Raw genomic sequence first — 23,781 nt, 5'->3', positions numbered from 1 at the left:
ATAATAAATTTTACTCAAGGATAATGCACATGGCTGGTGCGCCCTTTCTTTCTTGTTTCTCGTGGATTTTTTTGGGTAGAGGATTCGTGCTAGGAGAAGGGATTTGGGGGATTTGTGCTGGGAGTGGCGTAGAGGATTTATGCTCAGAGTGGATTTTTTTTTGGGTAGAGGATTCGTGCTAGGAGAAGGGATTTGGGGGGATTTGTGCTGGACGTGGTGTAGATGATTTATGCTCAGAGGGGAAATGTTTGGTGTAGAGGATTTGTGCTAAGAGAAGGGATTTGGGGAGGGGGGGATTTGCACTGAAAGAGGGGGAATTTTTGCTTGGGGAAAATTTCGGCTTGCAAAGGGAATTTATGCTTAGATGGTAAGTGTGAAAGTTAGTGCTCCATTTTTTTTTTTGGAGGCGGGAGGGGGGTTTGCTGACATAAAATGCTCATTTTTGGGGTGGGGAAGAGAACCTCTTGGCATCTTTGCCCTGGGCTCTAGATGACCTTGTCCTGCCACAGCTGGAGCCCAAACTAGTAGGGCAATGGGAGGCTGGTGGGTAAAAGGGGTGCAATCAGGGCTTTTTTTCAGGGGGAACTTGGTGGACCACCACCTCTGGCTCAGACCCTTGGGGGGGGGGGCTGCTCACCACAATCACTTGTAAACACAGAAGTCCAGTTTCTGTGTTTACAAGTGACAGCTCTGCACTCTGTCTGTAACCCCCCTGAACTCTGCACTCTGTATGTAATGCAATCCTGGTATTTAATGCCCCTTTAACACCCTCCTACTGTTCGTGAAATTTGACTGACCACACCCACTATTTGATGTGATTTGGAGGGTGTGTGTGGGTGGAGGGATTTGGAGGGGGGGGGGGGGTCGTGGTTGAGTTCCAGCACTTATTGTTTGAGAAAAAAAGCCCTGGGTGCAATTATAATGAAGACTCTGATGGGTGGGGGCAGCTTCTTCATAAAAGTTCAAGTACATATTATTTAGTTATACTTTCACTCATCCTGGCACTTTAGGGGTCAGGGGTCACTAGAAGTCCGATAGAAGTCTGATAGTTTGCCTGTTTAGCACTCTCAGGGGCTGGGAGACAATGGTGTTGAATCCCCTCCCCTTGCACAGGAATTTTCCTTCATCCAATCACATGCAAGCAAAAACATTTTTTCTTTTACTTGTACGTGATGAAGTTCAAAGTCAATGTTCAAAATCACTTGCAAAGTGAACAGCCTTTAGTAACTCAACCCCCAATGTGTGAAGTCAGGCAGGTAAAAGGCTAAACATCAGGTCTAAGAATAAGGTACATTTTGCTAATGCTAAAAATGCCCCCCCCTCCCCTCCCCCACACCACCTCTCTGCTATATAGTCATATATTAGACTCCAAAGTCGCATGCTCTCCAGTGTGACTTTGGAACATGACTTTCGGTGCAACTTTAATCCGACTTTACACTCAATGGCTCTAAGTCGTATCAAAAGTCGCACCAAGGTAGTGCAGACACCTTTTTTAAAATCTCTCTGATCTGAATGGGTGCCATTGAAAAGAATGGCCGCATATTGTCCTGTCCAAAGTTGCATGACAAGTCGCACAAGTGTGAATGGAGCCTTAAAGTGGTTGTAATTGTAAACCCTTTTGTCTTACTTTTATCTATAGATAAGCCTAGAATAAGGCTTACCTATAGATAGTGGAAATATCTCCTAAACGTGCGCCGTCTAGGAGATACTTCACTTGTAGTGCGCCGATGTCGTCATCGGTGCATGCGCTGTGAAGAAACGGACCGCCGTGGCGTTTCTTCCCCCAGCGTGTGCCGTGACTGATGGCTCCCGCGCGCATGCACAGGAATGATGTCACGCGGCTCCGGCTAGTCACAGAGTTGGAGTCCACCGGAAGGAAGAGGGGCGAAGATGGACGCGGCCTGCTCAGGGGACAGCGCGGGCTTCCTTTGCAGGTAAGTGTCATATAATGGTAAGTGTCATATAATGTAAGTGTCATATAATGGGCTAGTATGCATTATGCTTTTCATTTGCAGGCCTTGCGGGGAGCAAAAGAGGAAATAAAACCCATCAGGGTTTCCTTCCTCTTTAATAAGGAGTTCTGCCTGGGGAAAAACAAATTAAAAGTCAGCAGCTACAAATACTGCATATATAATATATGGACACTTACCTGTCCAGGGATCCCGCGATGTCGGCACTCCAACTGATTTTCAAATCGACTCTCAGGTGCTGCCGCCATCATTCCTGGTAAGGGAAACCAGCAGTCAAGCCTTTCGGCTTCACAGCAGGTTCCCTATTGCGCACTCGGCACGGCCTCCTGGAAGTGGGGAAGGGTACATGTCAAAAACAGGTACCCCCCCCCCCTCCGAAAGGTGCCAAGTGTGACACCGGAGAGGGGGGGGAAGCAGATAAGCGGAGGTTCTACTTTTGTGTGAAACTCCTATTTAATGCTCCCAACCCGAAATTGTGTGGCAGTGCTGGACTTTCTTATTGGAGAACCCAACATGCTGTTATTCTGCAATCCATGTAATCTGATCTCTCCTGCTATTCGGCACTCTTTTTGCACAGCCAAAAGCCGTTGATATTGCTTTATGCTTACTGACTCCAGGTGGTATTTGTGAAAACCTTTATATGCATGAGATTGGGGGTTATTTACTAAAGGAAAATCCACGTTGCACTGCAAGTGCACTTGGAAGTGCAGTCACTGTAGATCTGAGGGGGACATGCAAGGAAAATAAAAAACAGCATTTTAGCTTGCACATGATTGGATGATAAAATCAGCAGAGCCTCCCCTCATTTCAGATCTACCCCTCAGATTTACAGCGACTGCACTTCCAAGTGCACTTGCACTGCAAAGTGGATTTGCCTTTCATAAATAACCCCCATTATCAGGGCCGTCTTTAAGGCAGGGCAAAAGGGGCAGTTGCCCTGGGCCCTGTCATTGTTGTGGGGCCCAAAGCATCTGCCTCATACTTGCCAACTATCCCGGTTTAAATTCCCTCGTCCCTTGAGGTTTTAGTCCCGTGCTGTGTCCTGATATCTCAGTGTGAAGTGCTGCTACTAATGCTGCCCAGCTCTGCCCTATTGTTGTGTACAGATGACTCACCTGCAGACCCTGTTCTTACATGTAAATAACCGGCATTCATATGTAAATATCGGCGGCATTCATATGTAAATATCTGCATGCGGCGGCATAGATATGTAAATAAAGGCGGCATTCATATGTATATCATGCCCCCTGCAGTGAGGAGATGATGTGCTGTAACTTCTAGCAACCAATCAGTGAGCAGTATTACTGTACAGTAATCTCTAGCAACCAATCAACCAAGCAGAAATCATGTGCTGTAACATCTAGCAACTAATCAGTGACCTGTAATGTGTGCTGTAACCTCTAGCAACCAGTCAGTAAGTGGTAATGATACACTGTAACCTCTGGCAACCAATCGCAATCGCTGCCTGATCTGATACAGTAAATTCATTTTAAGTCTAGCTGCTATTTATTGTATGTCTCAGAGCAGGTGGAGAGAGAAATTGTATGGGGAGGGGGGGAGGGGGCAACCAAGAAAAAGTTTGCCCAGGGTCCAATCAATATTAAAGACGGCCCTGCCCATTATATTTAGCCGATGTATTCAGAGAGCACTGGCTGCCATGTCTATCTATGAATGGAGTCCCTGCTGGCTATTATTACAGTAGCCCACCGGAATCTCTTTAACCTGAGAGTAACTTTTGTTATGCACAGTGCAGCTAACAGCATCCCTGCGAGAAAACCCTTTTTTTTTTAGGGTAGACCCTCGTGGGATGAATGTTGTTTTCTTGAAGCCATCTACTGATAATACTTATGATGATATCCTTTATTATAAAGCAGTAATATTGACACCCTAAAGCCCAACTATAACCATAGTGTTTGATTTATTATTTTTTTTACTTATTTGGCTTATTGCCCCTGTGACAGGGCGAAAAATTGGGAAACAGGGACAGAGTGTTGTCACCCTATAACAGGAAGCGCCTAAATCAAGGACCTTCATGGCGGGATCACCAGGGATTATTTTAATGAAAGCTGCACAGTTAAAAATGTAGAAAATGACTTTTTAAAATGACATTTCCATGTTAAAGTGTCTAATGAGGTTTTAGTAACTGTAAACGAAGCAGGAGGAGGACACAGCCAACCAGGTTACCACGAGTTACAGCGCTCGCCCATCGATCGTTGTTGTCATGTAGTCAAAGCAAAGGATAGATGAAGTCCTATTGATTCATGGCTGCGTTCTGCATAGAGGTTTCCTGAGAACAGACCACATACAGTACATGGCAATGAGTGATATAGAAACTAATTTCAGCAAAAACAGACTGCACGGAATAAAAAATACAGAAACCAATCTGTAGAAAACAAGAATTTTCTGAAACACATTGAGGTGGTGAGTTATTATGAAGCAAAGAGCATATATATCTGTATATATATATAGAGAGAGAGAGAGAGAGAGAGAGAGAGAGAGAGAGAGAGAGAGAGAGAGAGATTACTGCCATTTGCTGCAGCACATTATTATTATTATTATTATTATTATTATTAATATCTTTAGTTTTTGTTTTGTTTTTTTTAATCATCTTTACTACACATACACATGCTGTAGTTTGTTAACATGCTCTGAAAAAGAGAGAGGCGCTCAGAATGAACATGCTGCATGTACTGTAATATCATCCTGAAGCCCCTCTGTTCTTATTACAGTGTAATACTGCAGTTTCATTGACCAAAAACAAACAAACAAAAACAACAACAAAAAATTGTTTATAATTATTACATGTACACACATGGAAAATATACATAAATCCGTTTTTATTGGCATACACAAAAAAGACGGAAGCTCAGAATGAACAGACTGCATGCAATCTGATCCCAGTGTGCCCTCCCTGCTGACTCTATTTTTATCACAATGTAATACTGCAACAGCAGTATGCAAAAAGTATAATATATATATATATATAGATAGATAGATAGATAGATACATATATATAGATATATAGAGATATCTACAGATATATCTATAGATATCTATAGATATATCTATAGATATCTTTTATATAGAGATATCTATAGATATATCTATATATATAGATATATCTATATATATCTATATATATAGATATCTATAGATATATATATATATATATCTAGATAGATAGATCTATCTAGATAGATATATATATATATAGATATCTATATATCTATATCTATGTATATATAGATATAGATATCTATCTATCTATCTATCTATCTATCTATCTATCTATCTATCTATCTATATATATATATATATATATATATATATAGATCTATCTATCTATCTATCTATCTATCTATCTATCTATCTATCTATCTATCTATCTATCTATCTATCTATCTATCTATCTATCTATCTATCTATCTATCTATCTATCTATCTATCTATCTATCTATCTATCTATCTATCTATCTATCTATCTATCTATCTATCTATCTATCTATCTATCTATCTATCTATCTATACATCTATCTATCTATCTATCTATCTATCTATCTATCTATCTATCTATCTATCTATCTATCTATCTATCTATCTATCTATCTATCTATCTATCTATCTATCTATCTATCTATCTATCTATCTATCTATCTATCTATCTATCTGTATAGAAAAGAGAGAAGCCCAGAATGAACAGGCTGCATGTCCTCTGATCTTAGTTTTCTCATAGGCTGCAGTGTGTTACCCCTCCCTGCTAGTCTTCTGTCCAATCAAATGCAGAGATCTGTACTCTACTCATATTCATTAGATTATAATTATAATATCTGCAATCTCTCATGTTTTTCCCTTTATCTTTTGCTCAGGATTTGCAGCGGCTTCTGACACAGGTAAACCAATGACTCCGTTTTCCTTTATCTGTAACATTGTTATATCAAATGATTGTATCTAGAAAAAATGTTTGTATCAGTTTTGTAGAATGGAAGGCTCTCCCTGTTCTCTGAGCTACATTTTATCACATTTGTGTTGTTTCCCTGGTTTTGTATGTTTTGTGTCTTTTGTGCTGTTTTTATGGCTGCCAACAAAGAGTCATTAGATTCCAGCTGATGTCTCTCTGTTTTATGTTATAATATTCCCCTATAATGTATGTATGTATATATGTAGCCCCTCCCTGACTCTTGTAGGTAATCTACAGGGTGTCCCCATACATAGGAAAAATTAACAAACTCAATATATAGATCTATATATACAGTATATACTTCATATGTCTATAGAAAGAGATGGCTAACACGTAGAGGATATTTTGTATTCTTTTTTTTTTGTAATACATATTTTTTAAATAAAGGAACATTTAACTACAAGGGCCCTTTACCCCATCTGTGATCAGTCGAGTCCGAAGGGGGCTGTCATTCGGCTATAGCATGGATGGGAAGAGGTTAATATTAAAATAATAATGTTATATTAAAGTAAAATAACAACAACAGCAACTAATAATATTAGTAGTAATAACAAAAATAATGTAATAAAAATACCAATAATAATAATATTAGTAGTGATAACAAAAATAATGTAATAATAATAATATTAGTAGTAATAACAAAAATAATGTAATAAAAAATAACAATAAAAATAATAATAATAATAATAATAATAATAATAATAATAGTAGTAATAACAAAAATAATGTAATAAAAATAACAATAATAATAATATTATTAATGTTAATAAAAATAATGTAATAATAATAATAATATTAGTAGTAATAACAAAAATAATGTAATAAAAAAAAAAATAATAATAATAATAATAATAATATTAGTAGTAATAACAAAAATAATGTAATAAAAATAACAATAATAATAAAAAATTGCTAGCGCACGGAGTGGGATAAAAAAAAAAATTAAAATAGAAAAATCAAGCTATCTAAGGACACAGAGTAGTCCACACATAGAAATCATTATATATACACACACACACACACATATATATAATTTGTATTTTATTTATATATATTTTCAGATTTTATATATTTTGTTATAATGGAAGCCACATGAAATATGATTTCTAAGTGAACTACTCTGTGTCCTTAGTATTATATATATATATACAGTGGGAACGGAAAGTATTCAGACCCCCTTAAATTTTTCACTCTTTGTTATATTGCAGCCATTTGCTAAAATCATTTAAGTTAATTTTTTTCCTCATTAATGTACACACAGCACCCCATATTGTACACAGAGCACCCCATATTGTACATACAGCCCCCCATATTGTACACACAGCCCCCCATATTGTACACACAGCCCCCCATATTGTACACACAGCACCCCATATTGTACACACAGCCCCCCATATTGTACACACAGCCCCCCATATTGTACACACAGCGCCCCATATTGTACACACAGCACCCCATATTGTACACACAGCACCTCATATTGTACACACAGCCCCCCATATTGTACACACAGCACCCCATATTGTACACACAGCACCCCATATTGTACACACAGCCCCCCATATTGACAGAAAAACACAGAATTGTTGACATTTTTGCAGATTTATTAAAAAAGAAAAACTGAAATATCACATGGTCCTAAGTATTCAGACCCTTTGCTCAGTATTTAGTAGAAGCCCCTTTTGATCTAATACAGCCATGAGTCTTTTTGGGAAAGATGCAACAAGTTTTTCACACCTGGATTTGGGGATCCTCTGCCATTCCTCCTTGCAGATCCTCTCCAGTTCTGTCAGGGGGGATGGTAAACGTTGGTGGACGGCCATTTTTAGGTCTCTCCAGAGATGCTCAATTGGGTTTAAGTCAGGGAGCTGGCTGGGCCATTCAAGAACAGTCACGGAGTTGTTGTGAAGCCACTCCTTCGTTATTTTAGCTGTGTGCTTAGGGTCATGGTCTTGTTGGAAGGTAAACCTTCGGCCCAGTCTGAGGTCCTGAGCACTCTGGAGAAGGTTTTCGTCCAGGATATCCCTGTACTTGGCCGCATTCATCTTTCCCTCGATTGCAACCAGTCGTCCTGTCCCTGCAGCTGAAAAACACCCCCACAGCATGATGCTGCCACCACCATGCTTCACTGTTGGGACTGTATTGGACAGATGATGAGCAGTGCCTGGTTTTCTCCACACATACCGCTTAGAATTAAGGCCAAAAAGTTCTATCTTGGTCTCATCAGACCAGAGAATCTTATTTCTCACCATCTTGGAGTCCTTCAGGTGTTTTTTAGTAAACTCCATGCAGGCTTTCATGTGTCTTGCACTAAGGAGAGGCTTCCATCGGGCCACTCTGCCATAAAGCCCCGACTGGTGGAGGGCTGCAGTGATGGTTGACTTTCTACAACTTTCTCTCATCTCCCAACTGCATCTCTGGAGCTCAGCCACAGTGATCTTTGGGTTCTTCTTTACCTCTCTCACCAAGGCTCTTCTCCCCCGATAGCTCAGTTTGGCTGGACGGCCAGTTCTAGGAAGGGTTCTGGTCATCCCAAATGTCTTCCATTTAAGGATTATGGAGGCCACTGAGCTCTTAAGTGTAGCAGAAATGTTTTTGTAACCTTGGCCAGATCTGTGCCTTGCCACAATTCTGTCTCTGAGCTCTTCAGGCAGTTCCTTTGACCTCATGATTCTCATTTGCTCTGACATGCACTGTGAACTGTAAGGTCTTATATAGACAGGTGTATGGCTTTCCTAATCAAGTCCAATCAGTATAATCAAACACAGCTGAACTCAAATGAAGGTGTAGAACCATCTCAAGGATGATCAGAAGAAATGGACAGCACCTGAGTTATATATATGAGTGTCACAGCAAAGGGTCTGAATACTTAGGACCATGTGATATTTCAGGTTTTCTTTTTTAATAAATCTTTAAAAATGTCAACAATTCTGTGTTTTTCTCTCAATATGGGGTGCTGTGTGTACAATATGGGGGGCTGTGTGTACAATATGGGGTGCTGTGTGTACAATATGGGGTGCTGTGTGTACAATATGGGGTGCTGTGTGTACAATATGGGGTGCTGTGTGTACAATATGGGGGGCTGTGTGTACAATATGGGGTGCTGTGTGTACAATATGGGGTGCTGTGTGTACAATATGGGGTGCTGTGTGTACAATATGGGGTGCTGTGTGTACAATATGGGGGGCTGTGTGTACAATATGGGGTGCTGTGTGTACAATATGGGGTGCTGTGTGTACAATATGGGGTGTTGTGTGTACAATATGGGGTGCTGTGTGTACAATATGGGGGGCTGTGTGTACAATATGGGGTGCTGTGTGTACAATATGGGGTGCTGTGTGTACAATATGGGGTGCTGTGTGTACAATATGGGGGGCTGTGTGTACAATATGGGGTGCTGTGTGTACAATATGGGGGGCTGTGTGTACAATATGGGGGGCTGTGTGTACAATATGGGGTGCTGTGTGTACATTAATGAGGAAAAAAATGAACTTAAATGATTTTAGCAAATGGTTGCAATATAACAAAGAGTGAAAAATGTAAGGGGGTCTGAATACTTTCCGTCCCCACTGTATATTACTGTATACAGCTCAGTATACAAACCTGGCCATGTGAATCTAGATGTGTGATGGAACATTACATAGGAGGAGACCTTTAGTGGAAACCACATCAGAAAACCCCCAGATTTAGAAAGCTGATGCTCAAATAATATGCAAATCGCTGCTTTTCTTGTGAAAGTCAAGTATGACCTCGATCCTTCCCATGCAAGCCAGCCTATTGGTCAGTGAGGTGCTCCATCACATTGAAGAACCAATAGGGAGGCCTGGTTGATGGGAGAAGGTAAGAGCCAGCTAGATATTTACTGGAAGAATATAGATTTGCATGTTCTTTGAAGAGGAAATGCAAATTTTTATTCTATTTTATTTATTTATTACAGGCACTTACAGTATATAGCTGCACTTTACACACACATATATATATTGTATATTCACATCAACGCATATAAACACCGTAGCTGCTGACTTTGGAGAATCAGGTAAGTTCCAGTGCCTCGAGTCCTTGCTGTCTTCCCGGAGCCAGTCCTGCCTTCTGCTGTGGGTCTCCAGGGTCGCCATCTTGGAAAGAGAACCATTGCTGGCTCCCCGCTACGCATGCACAAGCTTACACCGCACTCTGTGAATGGTCCTGCGGCTTCTTTGGACATATCCCAGGAGGGTGCCGGAGTGGAGGGGTCGGAGGAAGAGTCCCCATCCCCACCTAGGCAAGGATTGCAGAAATGGGAGTTGATGTTGATAAAAGTCAATACCCCCCCCCCCAAAAAAAAATAATACAGGATGGAGGAAGCGAGCAAACATGCAGGATGTTACCTTTTGAGTGAAGTTCTGCTTTATGTCGTCAGTGTCTGAAGATCTACTTATCCAGCCGGTTGAGCACTTTGCAGGCATCTCTAATAAATGGAAGATGTAGAAGACACAAGTGAGGTATCAGCCTCTTACAGTTTCTGTACAGCAGAGATCAGACTAAAGGAAGGAGAAGCAGCACAAGGAGCCAATCCATTGTGCTGCAGTGTAAGGAGCATGCCGATAGGAGGAGAGAGTAGAGTGACAGAGAGATGAGCTTATCAGTCTGCTGCTTTTCATTCAATGTCCAGTCTAAAGCTAGGGGAGGGACAAGACCTGTGGGTACCCGAATTTGACTTGGTATCAGCCACTTGTTGCCTCTGTGCAGCAGAGCTCAGACTGGGGACAGGGGGAGCAGCACAAGAAGGCAATCATCAAAGGATGCTGCTAGGAGGAGAGAGCAGAGTGACACAGAAATGAGCTCATCAGTCTGCTGCTTCTCTTTTTACTATCCAGTCACAGGCTTGGGGAGGCGTACAATCTGTAACTGCTATTTATGTGCAGCAGTGAAAAATCAGGTCTTCTACAAGACAGGGCCGTGTTGTGTGGCAGAACTGTGTGAATCCCAGGACAGGATGGACAGAAATACAAATTCTTTATCAGCAAAACCAGCTCTCATATACAGTATATGTTTATCTGCTGGCGATGGAGTTCAACCTTTAAGACATGTCATATTTTTATGCAATATTATATTATATTTTATATTAATATGATACTGATAACTTGAAGGTCCAGCCCTAGTTAATATATTTACATAATTTATTATATAAAGGATAACATATTAATAATATGTTTCACTTTTCTCATATTATATTATATTATATTACATTATATGTTATTATATTTTATTATATTAATGAGTTGGAGGCCCAGGCCTAGTTGGCCTTTAATATACATGCATTTTACCTTTCTCTTCATATATATATATATATATATTATAAATTATAAATTGTATATACTGTATATTATATATATATAAAATATAATATATTAATAATATGTTTCACTTTTCTCAAATTTTATTATATTAATGACTTGGATATGCATAGTGTCCCTTTAGGATAAATATATTTAATCTTTCTCTTCTTATATTATAAATATATTTATATTATAAATTATATATATATTATATATAAAGTATAATATGTTTTTAATACATTTCACCTTTCCCATATTATACTATATTATATTATATTAATGACTTGGTGGTCCGATTGCCCTTTAAAGTATATATATATTTCACCTTTCTCTTCTTATATTTTAAATATAATTATATTATAAATTATATTTATATTATATAAATTGTAATATAATATAATATACAGTATAATATAATAATAATGATATGTTTCACATTCATTATATTATATTATATTATATTCCAGGCCTAGTGGTCCTTTAAGATAAATGTATTTCACCTTTCTCTTATATTATAAATATATTTATATTATATTATATTATATTATATTATATTATATATATGTATATTCATTTTTTATACATAATATGTTTCCCCTCTCTCATATTATATTATATTTTTATAATAATGATTTGGAGGTCCAGGCCTAGTGGTCCTTTAAGATAAATGTATTTCACCTTTCTCTTCCTGAACAATACAGGAAATTGCACAGACTACCAGAGAAAAACATTTAGAAATAAAAAATAAATTTCCAACTGTCTTTCCTAACTAGTGATATAGACGTCACAACTTCTTTTTTTTTTCTTTTATATATATATATATATATATATACGGTATATAGTACATGTGGATGTTTCTGCTTTTTGTAGTCCTTGAGTACATAGTTTTAGGAAGTGAATAGTCTTGACTATGTAAGAAAACACAGTGTTTGATAATATTGTATAAACATAATTATGATGGGGAACATAACAAGGATTCTTGTCATCGGTTTTATTATCTCCACCTCAGCATAAAAAAGGAACAAGCATCCCATAATGCAAAATAAGTGTAAAGTCTGTGACAGACCCCTTTATACATTTCAATCCTTAGATTTAGCATTAGGGTTAACTATAGGGTTATAATTAGGGTTAGAGTTAGTAATAGGGTGAACAATAGGGTTAGGGTTAACATTAGGGTTAGATTTAGTGTTAGGGTTAGCATTAGGGTTAAAAAATCAGGGTAAAATTAGGATTAGCATTAGCATCAGGGTTAACAATAGGGTTACAGTTAGGGTTGGCATTCAGGTTAACAATAAGGTTAGAGTTAGGGTTAGGGTTAGCTACAGGGTTAACAATAGGGTTAGAGTAAGTGTTAGTGTGAACAATAGGGTTGGGGTTAACATTTGGGTTAGAGTTAGGTTAGCATTAGGGTTAACTATAGGGTTATAATTAAAGTTAGAGTTAACATTAGGGTAAACTATATGATTAGAATTAGGGTTAACGTTAGCATCAGGGTTAGAGTTAGTATTAGGGTTAACAATTGATTTAGAGTTAGGCTTAGCATCATGTTTAACTATAAGGTTAGAAGTAGCATTGGGGGTTGACAATAGGGTTATGGTTAGCATTAGAGTTAACAATAGGGTTAGAGTTAGTGTTAGGGTTAGCATTAGGGTTAAAAAAGGGTAGAGGGTAGAATTAGGGTTAGCATTAGCATCAGGGTTAACAATAGGGTTACAGTTAGGGTTAGCATTAGGGTTAACATTAAGGTTTAGAGTAAGTGTTAGGGTGAACAATAGGTTTGGGGTTAACATTAGGGTTAACTATAGGGTTATAATTAGGGTTAGAGCTAACATTAGGGTTAACTATATGGTTAGAATTAGAGTTAACGTTAGCATCAGGTTTACCAATAGGGTTAGAGTGAGGGTTAGCATCAGGGTTAGAGTTAGTATTAGGGTGAACAATAGGGTTAATAGAGTTAACATTGGGGTTAACAATTGAATTAGAGTTAGGGTTAGCGTCAGAGTTAACAATAAGGTTAGTGTTAGGGTTAGCATCAGAGTTAACTATAGGATTAGATCTAGAGTTATCAGAATTATCATTAGGGTTAACAATAGGGTAAGAATTAGGGTTACAGTTAGCAGCAGGGTTAGTGTTAGGGTTAGCTTTAGGGCTAACAAAAGGGTTAGTGTTAGCATTAGGGTTATAATTAGGGTTAGAGTTAACCCTAATTCTAACCGTATTGATAATCCTAATGATAACTCTAGATCTAACCCTATGGTTAACCCTAATTCTAACCGCATTGTTAACCCTAATGTTAATGTTAGCATCAGGGTAAATAATAGGGTTAGAGCTAGTGCTAGGGTTAGCATTAGGCTTACCAATAGGGTTAGAGTTAGGGTTAGCATCAGGGTTAGAGTTAGGGTTAGGGTTAACATTAGGGTTAGCATTCGGGTTAACAATGAGGTTAGAGTTAGGGTTAAGATCTGGGTTAACAATAGGGTTAGGGTTAGCATCAGGGATAGTATTAGGATTAACAATAGGGTTAGAGATAGTGTTAGGGTTAGCATTAGGGTTCAAAAATAAGTTTAGAATTAGGGTTAGCATTAGCATCAGGGTTAACAATAGGGTTACAGTTAGTGTAAACAATAGGGTTAGCATTAGGGTTAACAATAGGGTTAGAGTTAGTGTTAGGGAGAACAATAGGGCTAAAGTGGTTGTAAGCCCTTACAGTTACCCAGTGAAGTGACTGGCCTCAGGTGATGCACGGAAAGGAAACAAATCCTCCTACATAAGTTGTACCTGTTTATCTGCAGTCTTCTCTTCTCTACATCCAGTCAAAGGGTTGCAGAATTTATAAAGCTTGTCAGCTGTCAGAAAAAAAAAATGTATTCAAAGAAGGAGCTAGCTGCTGTCAGAATACACTGACTGATCGGCTGCAGTTGCTGCTCAATACAGGGGGTCCCCGGGTTACAAACAAGTTAGGGACTATAGGTTTGTTCTTAAGTTGAATATGTTTGTAAGTCGGAACAGGTACATTTTTTAAGTGTAGCTCCAGCCAAAAAAACTATTTTTAAGCTTTTTGGATAGCATAGGGAATGGCTAACACCCCTGTAATATTTGTTTTGCTGTGTGTGCCCCTGTTCAGAAGATTTCACCTCACTTTCTGTCCCAATGACAATTGGATTTTGAAAATTTTGGGTTGTTGTGGAAACAAGCCTTGGTGATAAAGCATCAGTGGAGGTACATTTTCCCCAAAATAGCTCTTACAGGAGAGAATTTCCCGTCCTAGGGGTAGATTTCCTCTCACTTCCTGTTGTCTCCCTCCGTTTGTAAGTAGGAGTCGTTTGTAAGTCGGATGTTTGTAACTAGGGGACCCCCTGTAAAGGTTTTCCAACGTATTCATTCAACAGAAGTCAGTCGAATGATTGAATCCTGTCAAACAGGGACAGCCATAAATCTCAATCCATCCATGACCAACTTTAGAGTTGGATTTAGAGTTTGATTTAGAGTTGGATTTAGAGTTTGATTTAGGTTTAGCATTAGGGATGATAATAAGGTTACACACCAGAGGGGCAAATATTACCCTTCATATACTGTGTGCACACTGTATTGTATAGAGGCGATGTGATGCAATGTATCGCACTTACTTTTTACCTTTTTTTTTTTTTTTTAAATTAGTTTTCTTAACAAACAAACAAAGCAAAACACTAGAAAACATTATACACATTGAACCAGAAATATGAATACAAAATACATTATACAAATGATTAATTTATAGGAGAAAGAAAAAAAAAAAGAATAAATAAATACATAAAAAAAGAAGAAAAAAGGAAGGAAGGCAAGGATTAATTCCTTCTCTCCCCAATGGCTCCGAACCTATACTCATAAAGAAGAATTCATATTATGGATATTTTACCTTTTTTAACTTTATTTAAATATCACAAAGTGTAAATTCATTTAACTCTGTCTACAAAAATGGGCCATAGTGAAATGCTGCAGTGCATTGTAATTCATTGTGCATTGCGTAAAAAAAAAAAAAAAATAGACACGCATGCATCATCACTGACTGTGGAAAATGTTGCTTTTTGTTTGGAAATGAAGGTCCCAGAGTCTGGAGGAGGAGTGGAGAGGCACAGAATCCAAGTTGCATGAGGTCCAGTGTGAAGTTTCCACAGTCAGTGATGATTTGGGGAGTCGTGTCATCTGCTGGTGTTGGTCGTCTGTGTTTTATCAAGTCCAAAGTCAGCGTAGCCCTCTACCAGGAAATTCTAGAGCTCTTCATGCTTCCCTCTGCTGACCAGCTTCATGGAGATGCTGATTTAATTTCCCAGCAGGACTTGGCAGCTGTCCACACTGCCAAAACTACCAATACCTGGTATTTCTATTAATACATTGTAATATAAAATGAAATCATTCAACTCACCATAATGCAGAACCAGTGGGAACCCTGAGCGTGTCACTTGCCACCGTCACCTGCCACATTTTGGGGATTGTCACTTGCCTGCCACCAGATGCAGATTGACACCTGCCACATGTTGCGGATTGTCACTTGCTACGTCAGCTGCCACTAGATGCAGATTGTCACTTGCCACGTCACATGCCACACCTTGTGGATTGTGACTTTCCACGTCACCTGCCACTAGATGCAGATTGTCACTTGCCACGTCATATGCCACATATTGCGGATTGTCACTTGCCACGTCATCTGCCACTAGATGCGGATTGTCACTTGCCACGTCATCTGCCACTAGATGAGGATTGTCACTTGCCACGTCATATACCACACATTGTGGATTGTCACTTGCCACGTCATCTGCCACTAGATGCAGATTGTCACTTGCCACGTCATCTGCCACTAGATGCGGATTGTCACTTGCCATGTCATATGCCACACCTCGTGGATTGTGACTTGCCACGTCACCTGCCACTAGATGCGGATTGTCACTTGCCACGTCATATGCCACACATTGCAGATTGTCACTTGCCACATCATCTGCCACTAGATGCGGATTGTCACTTGCCACCAGATGTGGATTGTCACGTGCCAGGTAAGGTGGTGTTTTGCTTGTCTCGTGTTTCTTTGTCCCAGAGACAGGCAGCAGAGAGATAATGTTATCTCCCTGCTGCCTACGCTACCTGCACAGTGAGGGCGGAAGTTACTGCAGAGATGTGGGGGCGGTGAGAGATGATGTCATCTCTCTGCTCCCCTGTCCGTCGGCTCACTGATTGGCCAGCCACCCCCACACACACCTAGCCTGCTCGGTCTCACCCGCCCATCCACACACAGAGCCACCCAGCAGCCCGGCCAATCCGCTCTCTCACCTGCCTGCCTGCCCGCCCTGAAACGGAGCTTCCCGGCCCTCCCGCGGAGCCGCCCACTCTCTTGTCCGCCCGCGGCGGAGCCGCCCACTCTCGGAGCCATCCACTCTCGGAGCCGCCCGCGGAGCTCACCCGGCCGGCCTGCAATTGATTTCTCGGGGGTGGCAATTGCCCCATTGCCCCCCCTGGATCCGCCCCTGTACTGTACATGGACAGACTTTTCACTAAGCCAACATTTTTGTATTAAAGATCCTTTTTATTATTGGTCTTATGTAATATTCTCATTTTCTGAGATACTGAATTTTGAGTTTTTACTTGCTGTAAGCCATAATCATTAAAAGAAAGAAATGCTTGAAATATATCACTCTGTGTGTAACACATCTATATAATATATAGTATCTCACAAAAGTGACACATTTTTGTAAATATTTTATTATATCTTTTCCATATTTTTGGTATTATATTTAATATAGAGATTTTAAGATTAGCCACTAGAGGGAGCGCTAGTATATAAAATTTTGGATGAACCACTAGCGGGAGCTCTAATATAAATATACAGGTGCATCTTATAAAATTAGCATACCATCAAAAAGTTCATTTATTTCAATTCAATTCAAAAAGTAAAACTCATATACGGTATCTCACAAAAGTGAGTACACCCCTCACTTTTGTTGCCAGCGGTTTAGACATTAATGGCTGTGTGTTGAGTTATTTTGAGGGGACAGCAAATTTACACTGTTATACAAGCTGTACACTCACTACTTTACATTGTAGAAAAGTGTCATTTCTTCAGTGTTGTCACATGAAAAGATAGAAGAAAAGATTTACAAAAATGCGAGGGGTGTACTCACTTTTGTGAGATACCGTATATGAGTTTCACTTTTTGAACTGAATTACTGAAATAAATTAACTTTTTGATGATTTTCTAATTTTATGAGATGCACCTGTATATTTATATTAGCGCTCCCTCTAGTGGTTAATCCAAAATTTTGTACACTAGAGCTCCCTCTAGTGGCTAATCTTAAAATCTCTATATTAAATATAATACCAAAAATATGGAAGCGCAAACATTTAAAATAGTTAAAATAACCGTATTAATAAGTATAAAACCAGAAATAAGTCCTTCGTGGAAATCTTGATGTATAAAAACATAAAAATAAATAATATATAAATATATATTTATATGTAAATAATATATTATATTATATGTATTATATTATATATAAATATATATTATATATATATTTATTATTTATATTATTATATATAAATATATATATAATATAAAAATAATTTAAAAATATAAAAAATAAAATAAAATGTGTAATCTATGAAAATATGTAACAGTGCTCAAAATAAACAGTAAAAGATTGTAGTTATTTTATATTATATGTTTGGATGAATTATCTTATGAAGGGGCCTATATACAGTGACACTGATATTGCCACTGCTGCATCAGTCATTTTGACTATTACTCTTTGGTGTTGGATGGCCCAATCTCCACATGTAGGCCTAACATCTAAGGAGTTTTTGTATACAAGAGATACAGAATATTTTTCCTTCAAATAGGAAAAAACTTTCCAGTATAAATGTTACCCCATCACCTCTTGTTTTGCAGAATCTTCCTGTGGGGACTGTTACCATATTGATACAACCACTCTGATTAGTGTGGTGGTTGGAGATGTTTTCTTAACGGTGGTCATCATCCTGGTGGTTTACTACTGCACGAAACAGAGCTTCCAGAGAAAGGATAAAGATGGTAAGGCCTATTGTACTGGAGGGGCGGGAGGGGAGAAAGGAAGGAAGGAAGGAAGGAAGGAAGGAAGGAAGGAAGGAAGGAAGGAAGGAAGGAAGGAAGGAAGGAAGGAAGAAAGGAAGGAAGGAAAATATGAGAAGAGGAAGGGAAGGGAGGAATAAAGTGAGGAAGGAAGAAAGATATGGGAAGAGTGAGAGGAGGGAGGGAAGAACAAAGAGGGGAGGGAAGGGAGAATAAAAGGAAAAAAGGAAGGACGGGAGAAAGGAGAAGGAGGAAAGGAAGGAAGAAAAGAAGGGAGGGTGGATGAAAGAAGGATGTAGGAAGGATGAAGGAAGGAATAAGGGGGAAATGAATGGGAAGGAAGGAAGGAAGGAAGGAAGGAAGGAAGGAAGGAAGGAAGGAAGGAAGGAAGGAAGGAAGGAAGGAAGGATAGAAAATAGGAGAAGAGGAAAGCAAAGAAAGTGATAAGGGGGAGGAAGAAGAAAAGGAAAGGAGAAAGGAAGGGAGGAGGGAAGGAAAGAAGGAGGGAAAGATGGAAATTATGAGAAGAGGAAGGGAAGAGAAGGGTAGGAGGGAAGAAAGATATGAGAAGGGTGAGAAGAGGGAGGGAGGGGAAGGAAGAAGGGAAGAAAAAAAAGGAAGGATGGGAGAAAGAGGAAAGGAAGGAAGGAAAAAGTGGATGAAGGAAAGAAGAGGAAGCATGAAAGAAGGAAGGGTGAAGGAAGGATGAACGAAGGATGTAGGAAGGCTGAAGGAAGGAATAAGGGAGAAATTAATGAGAAGATGGAAAGGAAGGAAGGAAGGTGAGAGGGATAGAAAATATGAGAAGAGAACAGGAAGGAAGGTGAAAGGGGGAGGAAGAAGAAAAGGAAAGGAGGAAGAGAGGGAGGAAGGAAGGAAGGGAGGGAGGAAGTATGGAAGAGGGGAAGGATGGAAGAAAGGAGAAGGAGGAAAGGAAGTAAGGAAAGAAGCGAGTAAGGATGGAGGAAGGATGAAAGAAGGATGAAGGAAGAAATAAAAGGGAAATTAATAAGAAGAGGGGAAGGAAGGAAGGAAGGAAGGAAGGAAGGAAGGAAGGAAGGAAGGAAAATATGAGAAGAGGAAGGGAAGGTAAGAAAGATATGAGAAGAGGGAGGGAGGGGAAGGAAGAAGAAAGAGGGGAGGGAAGGAAGAAGGGAAGGAAAAAAGGAAGTATGGGAGAAACCAGGAAGGGGGAAGAAAGGTTAAAAAGGGAGGAAGGAAAGAAGAGGAAGGATGAAGAAAGGAAGGGTGAAGGAAGGATGAATGAAGGATGTAGGAAGGATGAAGGAAGGAATAAAGGGAAAATGAATGAGAAGATGGGAAGGAAGGAACGTGGGAGGGATAGAAAATATGAGAAGAGGAAGGGAAGGAAGGTGAAAAGGGGGAGGAAGAAGAAAAGGAAAGGAGAAAGAGAGGGAGGAAGGAAGGGGAAGGGAGGGAGGAAGTAAGGAAGGTGGGAAGGGTGGAAAATATGAGAATAGGAAGGGAAGGGTGGGCGGGAAGAAAGATATGAGAACAGTGAGAAGAGGGAGGGAGAGGAAGGAAGAAGAAAGAGGGGAGGGAAGGAAGAAGAGAAGGAAAAAAAGGAAGGATGGGAGTAAGGAGAAGGAGGAAAGCAAGGAAGGAAAGAAGGCATTAAGGATGAAGGAAGGATGAAAGAAAGATGAAGGAAGAAATAAAAGGGAAATTAATGAGAAGGAAGGAAGGAAAGAAGGAAGGAAGGAAGGAAGGAAGGAAGGAAGGAAGGAAGGAAGGAAGGAAGGAAGGAAGGAAGGAAGGAAGGAAGGAAGGAAAATATGAGAAGAGGAAGTGAAGGTAAGAAAGATATGAGAAGAGGGAGGGAGGGGAAGGAAGAAGAAAGAGGGGAGGGAAGGAAGAAGGGAAGGAAAAAAGGAAGTATGGGAGAAACCAGGAAGGGAGAAGAAAGGGTAAAAAGGGAGGAAGGAAAGAAGAGGAAGGATGAAGAAAGGAAGGGTGAAGGAAGGATGAATGAAGGATGTAGGAGGGATGAAGGAAGGAATAAATGGGAAATGAATGAGAAGATGGGAAGGAAGGAACGTGGGAGGGATAGAAAATATGAGAAGAGAAAGGAAAGGAAGGTGAAAAGGGGGAGGAAGAAGAAAAGGAAAGGAGAAAGAGAGGGAGGAAGGAAGGGGAAGGGAGGGAGGAAGTAAGGAAGGTGGGAAGGGTGGAAAATATGAGAACAGGAAGGGAAGGGTGGGCGGGAAGAAAGATATGAGAAGAGTGAGAAGAGGGAGGGAGGGGAAGGAAGAAGAAAGAGGGGAGGGAAGGAAGAAGAGAAGGAAAAAAAGGAAGGATGGGAGTAAGGAGAAGGAGGAAAGGAAGGAAGGAAAGAAGGGAGGAAGGATGAAGGAAGGATGAAAGAAAGATGAAGGAAAAAATAAAAGGGAAATTAATGAGAAGGAAGGAAGGAAGGAAGGAAGGAAGGAAGGAAGGAAGGAAGGAAGGAAGGAAGGAAGGAAGGAAGGAAGGAAGAAAGGAAGGAAGGAAGGAAGGAAGGAAGGAAGGAAGGAAGGAAGGAAGGAAGGAAGGAAGGAAGGAAGGAAGGAAATATTTGGTGAAATTAGGCTAAACTAGCTTTTGGTAAAATTAAGTTGTTTCCTTTCAGACTGTCTCTCCCAAATTGAAATGTCAAATAGGGAAAGACTGCTAATAAAATAATTCTATGCATTTAATCTTAAGTAATAAAAGAAAAGCCATGCAATCTAGCAGAAACAAAGGGATAAGTTAAAATCTATATTGCTTTTGTAAGAATTTTACAAAGATTCTTTGTCATTTGTCGGCTGCCCTGTAATGACAAACTGTCCCCTTTGTGTCTTCCAGATGACAGGAAAGTCTACATGAACATGCCGATAAGATGAGAACAACCTCCTCACTTACTCGTTGGATTCTGACCCTTTTTTATGTGCTACGCGTTTTATTCAGTTAGCAGGGGTCTGCTCCCGCACCAACAAGCTTCACAGTCTTGCTGTGTTTCTTCTTTGTATTTTATGTATCATATATGTATAAAGTTACTCTTGTCCTATACGCAGGAATCCTATTGTTAGTTTTCAATATATTAAAGCAGAACTCAGGGATAACGGCTATTGAAATACATCTATAGGAACTGTCTAACCTACATTTGTAAAATGTTCAGCCAGTCTTTTTGTAGTGGACACCCTTTCCAGGCATCATAGCCAGGTTCCAGATCTGCAGTGTCAATTAAATTGTACATAAACCTTAACATTGATGATAGACAAATGCATTCATTTTTAAATAAAGTAAATGGTAAATGTTCCTTCTTTAGCTACCTAGTATCTTGTTTACTTGGGAATACCTTGAGATCCTGCCAGTTCCACTCCCTTGCTGTAGCATTCTGGTCATACCAACCATGTGTCTCGCATCTTGCTGATTGGAGCAACAGGGTGCAGTGGGAAGCCTGTAGTCCTAGTCGTCTTTGCTGCCACGCCCCCTGACCTGCTCTGTTTGAAACATAATACTGTATATAGACTGGGAATGTATTCCACCCATGATGTCTGCACTTGAGGAAAGGGATGGGCAGGGAGGATGTGCAGTCACGTGACTGTGGAATTAACCCTTTTTTTGATCTTTAAGCAATACAGCTTGTTAAAGGACCCACCTTCACCCTTCTCATTGGACAATGAGGAATCAATGACACAAAGGACCTGACTACTCTCTCCTTTGTCACCTTCTAAGACCCTTGCCTGGACCTGACTACTCTCTTACTTGCCACCTGTTTTCGACCTTCGCCTGGACCTGACTACTCTCTCCTTTGCCACCTTCCAAGACCCTTGCCTGGACCTGACTACTCTCTTACTTGCCACCTGCTTTTGACCCTTGCCTGGACCTGACTACTCTCTCCTTTGCCACCTTCCAAGACCCTTGCCTAGACCTGACCCACTCTCTTACTTGCCACCTGCTTTTGACCCTTGCCTGGACCTGACTACTCTCTCCTTTGCCACCTTCCAAGACCCTTGTCTGGATCTGACTACTCTTTAACTTGCCACCTGCTTTTGACCCTTGCCTGGACCTGACTACTCTCTTGCTTGCCACCTGCTTTTGACCCTTGCCTGGACCTGACTACTCTCTCCTTTGTCACCTTCCAAGACCCTTGCCTGGACCTGACTACTCTCTTACTTGCCACCTGCTTTTGACCTTTGCTTGGACCTGACTACTCTCTCCTTTGTCACCTTCCAAGACCCTTGCCTGGACCTGATTCCCTTGGTAGGATGATCCTGACCTGGGGACAGTTTGCAGAGAAGTAAACCAAGTGTGTCTGTGCAGCCGCCTGACCCAATAGACTATAATGGGAAGCTGGCACTGGGGTGCACGTGGCAATTGTGCTTCCCCAAGCTGGTAAAAGATGTCCCTGCACTGGACACGGAGCTAATTGCTCCGTGTGAATGGGGCCCAATTGACCCTGTGCCTATGGTGAGCCCACGTCACCTGCCAGGGGGCAGTATACCAGATAATAAAACTATATTAAAGGAAGTACTCAGAAAAACAAAAATGGTTGAGTTTATACAGTACATAAAGTATGTGTTACATAGATGTCACGTTTTTTGGCTCCACTATAACTTCCCATTCGCACTTTGGGATTTTCTGTGGGATATTTTGATGCTATTCTGCGTGCCGTGCATAGAGAAGTCCATTCCCTTCCCGTCCAAAAGAAGCTCCCATTCCGTTTTGGGACAACAAGCTTTCTGCTACTTTTGAAGGCGCTTTTTGCCACAACTGCAACACGATTCTGTCACGTGATAAACGTGGCAAAAATTGCAGTGCATTTGGAGTGCTATTTATAATGAACGGCACCCAAAAGGCGATTCCGCCCTTGATTCCAAAACGCCAAGTGTGAACGGGTCCTAAGGAATGGAGGCAGTTCATTTAGCAACACTGTTATTGCTGTTTTAATATTCAGGGAAAGTGGGGAAAAAAAGACGGGATTTTAGCTTGCACCTGATTGGCTGATTGAAGTGAACACAGCTTCACCGTATTTGCCAAGTGAACGGTCTCCACTTTGTCAATGCCAACGGCTGTAGAAAGTCTTGTACAAATACAAATGTCTATAAAAAAAAAAAAAATTGCAAAACCGGGAAGAGCAAGTTGTATCGCAAAGAAGAGTTTCTGCAATAAAAGTTGAAGTTGCAAAATTTGTAATTGCAGAATGTTCTTTTCTTTCCTTATTGTGTAAGGGAAGAGGGACGGAGGGTCTGAGTCACACATCACAAGGACAAGCTTCTATATTTAAATAAGAACAGAGAGGAGGGATGCAGTCCTGTCTACAGATGTCACAAGATGTGTATTCTATTGGGGTTCAGAGGACACTGTGATCATTTTTTTATCTACATTATTATTAAAGTGGACCTGTCTTTAGACATGTTTTATGTTAGGTAATGTGTCGGTTCAACCCTTCCAGGTACAATAATTATGGAAAAGCTT

General features: G+C 40.0%; 1 protein-coding gene across 1 annotated transcript in view; it reads left to right on the top strand.

Moving 5' to 3' along the window:
• The window catches only part of HCST (hematopoietic cell signal transducer), a 29,639-nt gene extending 8,012 nt beyond the window's left edge, over positions 1-21,627 (top strand). The window contains exons 2-4 of the mRNA XM_073601600.1: positions 5,837-5,860; positions 18,163-18,303; positions 21,166-21,627. Of these exons, the coding sequence (XP_073457701.1) occupies positions 5,837-5,860; positions 18,163-18,303; positions 21,166-21,203 (203 nt within the window). The 3' untranslated portion in view covers positions 21,204-21,627. The remainder of the gene's footprint in view (positions 1-5,836; positions 5,861-18,162; positions 18,304-21,165) is intronic.
• The last annotated feature ends 2,154 nt before the right edge of the window (positions 21,628-23,781 follow it).

This window comes from Aquarana catesbeiana, linkage group LG10, assembly GCF_042186555.1.
Source record: "Aquarana catesbeiana isolate 2022-GZ linkage group LG10, ASM4218655v1, whole genome shotgun sequence".
Lineage (NCBI taxonomy): Eukaryota > Metazoa > Chordata > Amphibia > Anura > Ranidae > Aquarana > Aquarana catesbeiana.
The sequence above is the reverse complement of the archived record's forward strand: the minus strand, read 5'-3'. Positions and strand labels throughout refer to the sequence as shown.